The following is a 12,558-nucleotide window of genomic DNA, read 5'->3' as shown; positions in this document are numbered from 1 at the left end:
CTATACAGGGCTTCACACAAACCTTCCCCCTGGTAGCACTGATGCTGAAAACTTTATCTGTTAGTCACAACAGTACATGATTTGGTTGCACCATAGACTGTATAAAAGATGGACGTAGCTACCGTGACGTCACCCGTTGGTTTCTGCACTGAGAAAATGAAGCCAGGGTTTTGCTACTTCCTGGTTGACATCTTGGATTTTTGGAGCCAGTGACGCAAAAAGGGGGGGGCGGAGCCATAGGAGCAGCGATTGGTCAGACGGATTGAGAGGCGGGCCCTCTCTGCCCGCCCACATTTACCGCCTTCTGCTCGCTTCGTCTGTATCGTCACTGCCGACTCTCAATCAAGCCAGCCACGCCCCTTGCCCCGCAAAATGTTGACGATTTTTTAAAAATTCTGTATTGATTTATTTTCAGATTGGCCACCTGATCTCTGGATTTGACTATGAAAACTAATAAGAAAAAAATCCTGAGCTGGAGGAATGCAGTATTTTGTGATCTGTGATCACTTCTTTTCCAATTCAAGTCTATGGGAGCCAGGGCTTTTTGGAGCCAGCAGCTAGCGGACGTAGTGATATTGCAGGTTTTTGACACTTCCGGGTTGGCTTCCTTTTTTCAGGGCCGGTTGCTACGTCCATCTTTTATACAGTCCATGGGTTGCACACTATTTTGGTTATTAATCAACCTTGCATGCCGTTGAGTCTGAGTATGATAATAATATGAGTAGTTGTCTTTGCATACCCTAGTTTTTCACTGATTGTAACTTCTGATTTGATATTTTCAAAAGATTTAAAAAACATTAATTTTGTCTTTTCCTGGATGTTGTCTCCTATAAACTGTGCACAGTCTAAACTCTTCACTTGCTTAACATCTGCAAGATAGACTACAAAATTCCCCGTCGCCCCTGAACCCCTCCCAGGCAGACCACAGTAGGCGCTGCTGAGCGCCTGCAGCTCACTCAGACAATCCTGTGACCTAAAATTACCTTGAACAGAGTGAAATAAGGGGTTTTAATGTCAGATTTACTCAAGTTCAAACCAAGTCACTACATTTACATGAGCTGTTTTCTTTGAGCGGAGACATGTGAATTGCCTTTTGAATGTCAATACTGAAGTTGATAGTATTCATTTAATCGAGGGAAGCCAAAGTCATGATTGTGATTAATTTGAACTGAATTTAGCCTCCCCCTGACATCGCATCAGCCAGTAAGTGCAGTACTTTTTCTTTTCCGCTGGATCAGTCGGTGTCTCCCTGCCTGCAGCTGCACTCTTTACCATAGAAACACCAAACTGCTGAACGTCCTCTGCTGGACAGAATTGTTTTTGTTTTTGACGAGTGAAGCGCATTTTAAATTTGATCATGTTCATCCAACTGCAGGAAGCCAAAATCAGGATCGCTGTTAGTATTTGTTTAATTTGGTTGAAGCTCTGTTCCTGCGTGTCAATCGTCTGTTGGATTTATTTCTTGGGCTTTTTACAGACAGCTGCTTCACAACAACTTTCTAACCATGTCCCAGTGCTTACGCCCCCACGAGGACGCTTAAGCCCACTCCACTTTATGGCAGAAAGCTCCAACAGCTGGCGGACGGACTTTGAAGCTTAGAATATTTTGCTACGTATCTTTTTGTGGCGCCGATCTCATTTTCGAGGGACATGTTTCTTTGACATAATAAGCCGATACCTAAAAAGGCTTAAAGTGGCGTACAAAGAAAAAAAGAAAAGTCAAACCCTGTTATTTTCTTCTGTCTTGTTATTTCCTATGACTTCTCATCACTTTTTACTTTCTCAGGAAGCAAACTAAATTGAAGCCTCGGATACACAGTCGGGGAACAGAAACAGAAACATCCACTGTCTGCGTTGTGTTTACCGCCTGTCTGATTGTCTTTCCTTGACCTGGAAGGAGGTTTTGGGAAACTACATATATTTGTAGCTTCAGATCGCGCACCAGGGTTTTGCGCCTGAAGCATAACTGAAATGTGATTTGACATGATGATGAATAAAACCTGAGAAAAGTAATACCTGGTTGTAATGCTCTGTCCTCAGGAGCCATAGTAGTCATTTTGCACAAAAGGGGAAAAAGAAATTATGCAGCTTGGTGACCTTACAGGTAAACCCGTAGTAGAGAAGCAACATCAGGTCGAGGGTTTTTCATATCAGCTTTAGGGTTTGTTCGTTTACGCTGTTCTTCCACAGCACAGAGATTTATATCTCTTCAGCTTTATGTTTGGTTTCATATCCACCCTGCTAGGACATATTGCCTGCACTCTCGGCCACAGTTTCACAGAGACTCTTGAGAATAATATTTAAAAGCCCCTGGTCTTTTATCTGTAAAATTGCAGGTGTGCTTATCAGCTGCTATTCAGGTAAAGAATAAGTCCGACGTCCTCTTTTGTGATACACAATGCAACAAACAAGACATTGCAAGCCTCTCAGACACCAATTTTTATTATTTTTTATCTAGTGTGCTTTGCGAAGAACTGACGCATCGGTCCAATTAGTGATAACCTAAAATGGTAATAAGAAAGCGTGTCGCACAAATGGGCCAAGAGTCAGATAAGGATTTCAGGCCAAACACATCTTTAATGTGGCTAAGTTGTCCCTGACTGCTGACGGCAGGCTTAAAGAACTTTTAACAATATTTAATGCAAGAAAACTGCAATACATTCTACTTCTGCATCCACTAATAAGAAGCTAGTTATTCATTTCCAAAGGATGAGTTTGAGGATGTTGGCCCTTAGGTTATTCTACACTTATATTACATTCAAGAAACCACAATCAACATTTGTTATCTATCTGCAGCTCGCAGCCTAAAGAGTGTCATCGGCAATTTAAAAAAAAAAAACAAAACTCCAAAAACAAGGTTGTAGTATTTGTTGGGTTGAACGGAGGATAAACGCACATTTGATGCTGCAAGAGTTAAACTACAGCGTGTGGGTTCATGGTAATGAAGCAGCATGTCATCCAGCGCTACAGTGAGGCTTACTGAAGTGTTTCTTTCTTCTTTTTTTTTTATAAAAATAGTTTTTGGAGAAAAAAACACAACAGAGCCTTGTGGCCCAGAGGAATGAGATGTATCAGGCTTTGGAGACACAGACGATAGTTGTTAGTGGTACCAGCTCATTATTAGTTTCGGCCTTGTCATAAGAGTTCGTTGCAGGGTGACAGCTGACAAAAGATGCACATTCGTTTCGACCTCGATGCCGCCTGCTAGCCTGGGTCTCCGTTTTTTAATAGAACAATGCTGCTGGAGGTTTTTTGGATCATCGAGTGTGGGCTCGGAGCTGTCACCACTTTTTATCCCATATCAGACACCAGTGCTGGTTTAAACAGAAAGTTACTGAACGCTGGTCTTTGTTCTACTGCCTTTAATTAATGCGATACTTTTGCATATTCTGTAACTTGTTTTAACAGGGTTGGCTGTACTTTTATATTATAGTTTGTCTGGAAATCTTTTTGTTGTTGTTTCTGTCTTTTAAACATCTTAATGCAGGATGTAAAGCACTGTGGGTTGTCTCTGTGTATGAAATGAGTTGATGAGTCTGTGTACAGGAAACTTAAACATGTATCTAAATACTAAGTTTGACCCTTTAAGGATAAAATGATCTAAATGAAGCGAGTCTGCCCTTTTGGTTTCAGCACCTACTCAGTGGATCATCAGCTGATTCTGTTCATCTGTTTGAGACCATTTTAAAATGAACTAAACGACGCTGTTTTAACAACATGTGTCTACAGTCTATGAGTAATACATGTCATCGTTAAAATCTAGGTGATGGTTTAATTTGAGGAAAACGAGCTGTTGTTTCGGAGCTGTTTTTAGATCTTGTTTTTATTTCGGCAGATGACACTAGATGCTGATGGGAAATCATATGCTGCACAAGTCCAAAACTGGAACGTTATGATTGAATTGTACACATCTGAGAGTTCTGGGCCACACGGATGCTGGGCTGTAAGTGTGTCTATGCATCACTGTGTATTTTCTTTACTGAAACACACCCAGAGCCTGACTCCAGCCCACAGAGATGAAAGGACGGCGTGTAGTGGAGCGTTTCCTGCCTTCAAAGTGTCTCTGTGAGTGTGTGTCAAAAAGGCTATCAGTGAATCCCGTTGGTAAAAACAAACCTGTTTTGCTAGTTAATGTTATTTGAGAACAACAAAAGTCACATTTTCATCTGCTCACCTCCCATAGCGTCCTCCTCGCACAGCCCTCCGTTCTGGCAGGGGTCGCTGTCGCAGGCTCCTGCCCTGCTGCAGCACTGGTACACCCCAAACACCCTCCTGCTCCCTGACCCCATCCAGTCCGCCGGGTCACCTGCTCTGATGGGATCCCCATTGAGCTCCAGGCCCTCGAGGCAGCCAGTGAAGTTTTGTAGATTCTGATGGGCCTCTGATGTAGAGTCCTGGGCAAGAGAGGAGAAGAGCAAAGCTCCATGGGAGCGCATCATCCGGCACGGCTCGGTCAGGGCGATGAAGGCTGAGTGCTGCTGGTCCAGGATCAGCCTCAGGGAGGTGGATTTGACCTCTAGCAGGATGCTGTGCCAGCGGCCGTTTGACACTGGATCAGATCTAATCAGCAAAGAGCCAGGGGATGTGTTTCCACAGCTGTATCTAAACAGCAGCTCTCCATTGGTCAGCTGAGGAAAAATAAAATGAGGGTCAGCAAGTAAACCATCCATGATAAACAAAAAGTTTCCTTTTTATCTACTAGAAGAAACAAGAAGTCCCCAGTCTGGTTATCACTTAATGGATAATCTAAACTCTTAAACTTTAAGTCTCTCACCTTAAGTAAACTGTTTTGTGGGACGGTGGGGGAACTTAAGGACACGGATCTGTTTAAAACTATAGCTTTAACAAACTTGATATTAAGCACATCTTTTTTTTAAACTCAGAGGAATTCCTCACATAATACGGCACTATATCATTCTGTCAGTCACAAAAATACCTGAACACTGACACTGTTTTTATGCAGTCACACTGTAATGACACTGCAATTTATTACCTCCAGGTAACAAATGTTCTGTATGGACGTCTGCCTTCAGGATAGTTCTGATACATTTTATGGAGATAAATGAAGCTGATGCCTTTGGGTTTAAAAATAACCAAGTAACACATCTTCCTTTGCAAAGGCCAAAACTGTTGGCCTGTTAACTGGAACTCAAAGTTTAGTTGACATTTTACATCTGGCAATTGACATTTAACGTTTAAGACTTTTACGGTGGTGCATCATGTTGTGGTGCTTGTTATATTAATTTGTGCGTTCAATTAAAGCAGTTTTTAGTGGCGTAATAACTCTCCGAGAGGAATTGATTGAGTGTTTTGTCAGAGGATGTCAAGACAACTTGTTTGAAACTGGGCTATATACGTCATGGTTACACATTCCAACAGCTTTTGGGATGCAGAACATTTTTAACTTCATTGTGTGACGTCTAGTTCCATCGGGAAAATGAACCAAACCCAGGCGTGCCATTATGGAAATTACTAGCCGCTTGCAATAGATCCTGTAAAAAAAAAAACTAAACATGTTTTGCTCCTCAAGCCGAACTGAGACGCCATGACGGAGTGACCTGCAACCGACAGTCAGTGTGACAAAAAAGATCACTGCAGGCTGTGGAAACAAGTATGGAAATAAACTAGGGAGACTGCGAGCAAAATAAAATCAGATGCATTGAGCAGAGTGAAACATCTTTCTAGAATTGCTGAGGAGTGTGTAAAATGCCAGTCTGAAAAGGCTGTAAAGTTGTAAATAGTGAATCACACTGAGCCACCTTGTCTTTCCAGTATCGGTAACATCTTTGGGCACTTGGGTAAATATTGTACATAATCTATTTTTTTTCTTTAAATAGAGAAAAAAATGAATCAACAGTGAGTAAAAAAGGAGCTTAAAAAAAAAAAGCCCAGAAACTGCTTGGAGCTCTGATTTATAGTCATTTATACGTTCTGTGTTGTGTAGGAAGCCTTTGCAATATGTTGCATGAAGCCCAGACCTGGTTCATTCTCTGTGTGTGGAACATTTGACCGAGCAAACTCTTTCCACTTTAGGTAGAAGCTAAATGTAAACGACAGATTCCCATGTCAAATACACTGTACACTTTACATTTAGCCTTTGAAGTCTACAGATATTAAAAAGACATGTTGTGCCTTAAAAGGCTTTTACGCTGCAAATAAAATCAGCTTTGGCCGTTGGGTTCCCATGTTTCCGACGTTCTTCCTGTACCACACCACACAGTGCACGGAGTCATTCACATTTGCTCAGCATTTCATCAACATCAGCGGGAGCCTCTTAGTGTTTCTGCACGCTCAGCGTTCCCAAAAAGTAACAAGCCAGCAGCTTTTCCCTGCATCTTTTATCCGTTCATGTTTTCTTTATGTAACGGAATGCTCCTCATATCTTCTCTATTAAATATACAGATGGAGTGTGTATTTTGCAAATTGCCAAGCATCACCGCATCGGACGCTGAAGGCCGTAATGCATTATTGATACCAATCTGCTGGCAGCTGCTTCTTAAAACACCGCAGGACGAAGAGCTCGTCTCTTTGTTTTGCATGCTTATTTCGTTGGAGTATTTATTCCTGACCGCGTTTCACCCATGAACAGGTTGTCTGGCGTTTGCGCTGTTCTCCGGGTGACGCTGCTTAGCTCTCTGTCCCTACCGGAGGATTCTGTTTGATCTCATGTGGCTGGAAATAATGAAAAAAAAACAAACAACAAAAACTAAACAGAAATGACTCCTTTTGGAAGGATGGACCTGTAAAATTCTTCTCATGGATAAATGACAACGAAGAGGCGGGAGATGAGCTGGGCTGCTCCAGCTCAGGGTTTATCATGGGAAGATGCTGAAGCGCTGGCAGAGGAACAAGTGAAAATGTGTCGCGTGTCTTTTAATCTATTTTACATGACTTGGTGTGACTTCTAGTGTGATTTATGGCGGATATTTGAAGAGAGATAGCACAGTTTGACGCACTGAGGATTTTACAGTATCAGCACAGCCAATGTAGCGCGGGCACCGTGTCAAGTTAAACTCCACAGGGACCGAAGCTCTACAGCATCAGTGCTTCATGACTATAAATCACAGAGCCGGAGCTTCAACACTAACGCTGCAAGCTTCCTGCAGGGAGCTTTAATATTGCTGGGCAAAGTTCAGCGTGCAACAACGGCTGCAGCATTTTGTTAGCATGTGATGTATGGTATGTGCTCACCCCCACGCTGTATGGTATTGCACTGAGTAAAGGCAGGAGGCAGCAAGGTATCTCTGAGGTGGTATGAGCTTCACTGATTGCACTCCCTTGGCTTGTTGAGCATAATAAAACAGGATAGCATGGGAATAGCATCGCCATTTGGGTCTACATTTACATGCACACTAATAAGGCAAAACAGAGGCCAACTGCATATCCAAATGCACTTTTGCATTAATGGAGCTGGGAAGTCATGCACTCTTGGGGGTGCTGCATGTGGACTTTAACAGACCAGCGACCCCTTGTGGTTGTAGTTTTCTGAACAAATGGACCCTTGGGATTTTTGTCACTCCATGTCACAGACTTTAGGAGTAACAGGGACAACTAGGAGCAACTTTTACATTTAGGGTTAACATTTTTTAGTCAGAAAAGGAAAAAGAAAACACAACAAAAGTATGCAACGCTACACATTAGCAAGTTGCAGTATTTCAGTAAGAGACATTTTCAAACTGGAAAAAGACCGTGAAGAAGAAAAATGGTACAAAAAGTTCCACCCTGCAAGCTGACAGGATTAGCTCTATAAGTTTGTTAAATATAAAACCCTGGAAGTTTGAATCTGTCATCAGTAAACTGCTGTTTCTGATTGCTCAGTCATGACACTGACTGCTAAATTTACTCATGATGTGCGTTCATCAACTGGACACGTTAACGAGGTAAAAAGACAACATGGAAGAGCCAAAACCTGCAGTTCCTCAAACGTCCACGTAAGGTTGGTTTCAAAAGTGACCCCAGGTTAAAACGGCCAACTTCACAGTCCCTCACAAGGGAAGAAATGGGTGCTTAACGGTTCATTTGATAAACGACGGAAAGTATTTCACTCAAAACAATATTACACAGTGATGCAGGGGAAAAAGCAAGAGGGTCTTCACTGTCTTTAGGATTCTTCCTCTGAAAGCCGCGTATGTCTGTCCAATAGCAGTTGAGATTTTTCAAAGTGAATCAAAGTGGTTGACCAACGGACGGAAAGAAAAGCTGAAAGTTTGATGCTGTGATGCACAAAAGCATGTTGCCAGCAACGCTGAACATCCTAAAAAGCTCATTTCTGCCATTACAGAGCAACATCACTGGAATTTGCCAAACAGTCATCACAGACTGTCTGCCGAGTGAAACGTCTCAGGTCTTTGAGCAACAATTTCTCTCTGCTCACTCGTCAAGATAAAAGCCCGAATTGACACGTGAGTCAGTTTGTGTTAATGCAACAAGCATGAGAATCGAGTGTTGGTCCACTGATTCTACCAACGCGTATCCACATCTTTGTTGCAAACTGCTCCGCTGTCAGATCTGAGCCGTCACTCACCGAGGACAGTGTTTTCCTTCCTCGGTCTACACAGTTTACCACGACAGCTTTTCATTCAAGCAGGCACAATTTCCATTTCAAAGGTGATGATTTAGAGGACAATGTGTGCAGACATAAAAGGGAATTAGCAGCAGCAAATAGCTCTGAACTTAAGTTACTGTTTTCCCTCTCAGAGGTGCGAAGCATGCTGACGAGATTTGACAGTTTGCAAAAAATCCACTGAGATCCACGGCAGCTCGTGTCCCGAGGGGAATGAAGTGTGCAAATAGCGTCTTGTATCTCCAGGAAGGTTCTCTCAAGTCATCACTAAACCCAGGCGAGGGGTCCTCTCAGATGACCATGTTTAGAAATTCCTTTTGAAGCCATTTGTGCTCACAATGAATCAGGCAGGTTCTTGCATGTGCGGTGCCCGAGATCCAAAACCCAGGAGGTAGAACCTTGGGAAAGACTGAATGCTGCTTTTGAAGTTTTCTGAGAATCGGAATGATTGAATATTCTGCCCGAGAGCACATGGATGTCACACAAATGAGAAGAGCCCACGAGGGGAAGCACCACGAAGCATATCAAGTCCATATCAAGCCATTTTTTTTTGTTATCTGTTTAGAGAATTATTCATGTCTCTCAAAGAACACAACAATTCATTATTCTCTTTCAATGCACCCATTTAATGTGGTACAGTAGACCTTGTGCTGTAGCACCAAGATGAATCTTCCTTTCCCGTGACAATACCACAAAAACTTGCCAATAAATCTTGAAGACAGCGAGGCTTTCATTAAGCCTCACCGCTTCCCTCTGCGCGCATTTTGAGGGAAAAGGGCAACATGTGGCTCACGTGCCGTGTGCAGCGGCAGCAGGCGTCACAACTTGAGTTAAAAGAGCATCGATGAGCTGATTACGCTGGAGAAGAAGAGATTAATGAGGTAGACCTGCACCACCGGCCTCATAAGCCAGTGTAAAACCTACAATGTGTGCGGGTTCGCAGCGTAGCGCCGCCTCTGATATTCAATCAGGCATTTAGCGCATAAACACACGAGCCGATCTGCCACACAAAGATAACAGCAAGAAATGCCTGATGTGCTGGAACATGTGATCATCCGCAGGATTTGGCGAGATAGAGCCCCCGTGATAGGAAGATTGTTTTTTACATTTTAAATTAAAAAGCTGAACGGTCCCAACAACATGTGGGCTTGACCCGTCAGCACAGAGGACATGAAAAGGCCCAGGACAGAGCTGGTATTTCACAGAAGAAGAAGAAGACGAAGAAGAAGAAGAAGGCCACATTGTCTAAAATGTCAGCGTTGCCACAATAGAACAAATTTAAATCGAGTTGATTTTGTTTGCCAAGTTTCAGGGCTTCAACAGGTGCTGTGTGATGCTGCCGGAGCTTGACCCAGATACACGGCACAGTGTCCTGCTATTCTGGGATCTGTGTTTGCGGTAAACACAGAAAAAGGACAAACAGAGATTAGGCGCAAAATGCAGGACGAACGGCTCGCCACATGTCAGACGTTTCAAAAAGACACGACACCTGCACTGATAACATGACTGCTGGCACAGAGAAGCAAATAAAACATTGGTATTTAAGATGATATCGGCTTACGAAGTCGAAGCCAAGCGTTGAGTCTTATTTGTGAATCTAAGCTGGAAACCTTTTGTAATGAAAAGCTTCACTTGTTGTCAGTGTTCCCTAGTGAGAACTCCCTTAGATTAAATCAGTGGCTCTCCCATTTTATCATTCTGGTAGTAAATTAGTGTCAAACAACAATATTACACCAACAGCATCTGAAAATTAGGAAGAGATTTAATCTCTCCGCCGCAGCAATACTAGAGGAGCAAAATAAATTAAGTCCCGCCACAGGGGAGAGCACAATAAATATTTACACTTCCTTGAAATGAATAAAAATAATGATTTTGTGGTTCCTTTAGCTGTAATTAAATTGCTGCTTGTCTGTTGCAGTTTAATCTCATTTTATCTTCCTGAGCTGTAGCGACGTTTCCAACCAGGAGACAATGAGTGCATTTCCCACGCGAGCACAACACTGACATGCATTTCTTTTCATTCCTGGTCTGACCTTGGATCAGTTTTAAATAAACGCTGTAGTGAAGAACAGCACAACGTAATTAGCTGAAAACGTGAGGTGTCCACGTATCCTGCTGGATGGATTTGTGTTTAGGACCCTGATTACTTCACCAACATTGTTTAGTTTTGCCTAAGTGTGTGCGACTTCAGAAGCACATTTGTTTTGATGTAGCTGTGTTCCATTTTTATGTGATACTACAGTCAAAAAACTACAGAGGAAGCTGTGACTCTCTTCAGCAGCTTCTCTGCCCCACAGTACAGTACAGTACAGTACAGTACATAGTGGAGGGAGACTTGGCACAGATACTTGATTGGCTGATGTGGCGACGAGCCAGATTCACATTAAGTCTGATTGGTTCAAAGAAGCAACACTGTGCTATAAAAAAAGGTCTATTAGACTGTATGCAACAGTTTTTATATAACTGCATTGTAAGCAGCAGCTGGTTGACGAGGAGAATCTTAATGACATTATATTCTGCTGGAGAGTGTATTCTACTGTATATACAGAGCATCCAGCATCATGAAGTGCTTTAATGTGCACTAAGCTCTCTTTTTGAACAGGAATTAGGAATCTCAAACTGAATTCACCTTTTTAGACCCAAATCTCAGCCACTGGGCTTTTCTGAGGAGTCAGAAATCAATCAAGCATCACATCCAACCACTAAAACTAATTTTTCTGTTCAGGAATGCAAGTAAATAATACAAATTTGACATCCTAATCAAGAAATAATAATGTGCTTTGGCATTTTTTCTTTTTTTTTTTTTGTAAAACAGTACATTTAAAAATTCATGGATAACAATAATAATTATATATTAGCATTAAAAATATCATTTGGGTTAAAGAGCTTCTACATACTGGTGTATTAACCATTACAGAAACACAAGAAGTGATTTTGGTAATTACCAATGCTGTTAATTTAGGGCAGCTGTGGCACAAACCTGACATTGGGTGGTGGTCTAACACATTTGTTCAGCGCTGTGTCAAGTAAATATAGTGGAGTGAACGTAGAAAGTAGCAGGAAGTAGAAAGTACTGAACTGGCTACATGACGACGAGCTACCACAGGACAGAGCAGATCTACTGTCCTGTAGTAGACTCAACTATTACAACAAACACACAGAGGCTGCATCTGCCTGTTGTTTTTAAATGTGATTTTGGATGTCATAAGTACGTCCTGTCTTCTGATTCTCTCGTCACATGCAGCGTCAGAGAGATAAATACCTGTAGAGTTCCCCAGTCCTTGGTGCTGTTGGTGGACATGATGAGGCCCTGCTCCTGGTAAGTCTTGAACCTCAGGGACAGCCTGAAGTCCTGGCTGTCTTCGTCCATCCCGTGAAGATACTTCAGGTAGGACTTCCCGTCAAACCTCAGCGCCGACTCTGAAACACAGCAACGCAGCGACAGCCGACAGTGAGCAAACACCTGACGATGAATCATCACGTCACACAGAGAAGCACAATTCTATGATTAGAACGTCACATACATGAATGGATACATACACAGGACTTACACAGTCATCTACAATACACTTCAGTTGTGATACTTTTGCCTGAACCTGTTTTATCTAGACCTGAAACATAACAATAACAAAAAAAAGAATGGCATAAACTCATATAGAGGTTGTTCAGCAAATGTTTTTAATTATTGCTGTACTGGTTTAGTTCAAAATGTCAAATATTTGCTAGTTTCATTGTCTCAGCTGTCAGGGTTTGCTGTTTTGCTCAGTTTTACTTGATTTAAAATTAAATACGTTTGGGTTTGGGATCAGAGCCTGGACAAACCTGGAGGTCTGCCTCGCTCAGGGCTCTCAGCGCTGATCAGTTCACCAAACAACGACTGAGGAAGTTTAATGAAAACAATCCATCCATCCATTATCTATACACCTCTTAATCCTCACTAGGGTCGTGGGGGGCTGGAGTCTATCCCAGCCGACTTTGGGTGAAGGCAGAGGACA

General features: G+C 42.4%; 1 protein-coding gene across 1 annotated transcript in view; it reads right to left on the bottom strand.

Annotated features, from left to right (window-relative positions):
* fat2 (FAT atypical cadherin 2) overlaps window positions 1-12,558 on the bottom strand; it is a 139,208-nt gene that overhangs the window by 22,627 nt on the left and 104,023 nt on the right. Inside the window, exons 23-24 of the mRNA XM_008306183.1 lie at window positions 11,826-11,983; window positions 4,175-4,628 (exon numbers count right to left, since the gene is read on the bottom strand). Of these exons, the coding sequence (XP_008304405.1) occupies window positions 4,175-4,628; window positions 11,826-11,983 (612 nt within the window). The remainder of the gene's footprint in view (window positions 1-4,174; window positions 4,629-11,825; window positions 11,984-12,558) is intronic.

The sequence above is a fragment of the Stegastes partitus genome, unplaced genomic scaffold (assembly GCF_000690725.1).
Source record: "Stegastes partitus isolate 25-593 unplaced genomic scaffold, Stegastes_partitus-1.0.2 Scaffold45, whole genome shotgun sequence".
Lineage (NCBI taxonomy): Eukaryota > Metazoa > Chordata > Actinopteri > Pomacentridae > Stegastes > Stegastes partitus.
This window is presented reverse-complemented; position numbering and strand designations above follow the sequence as displayed.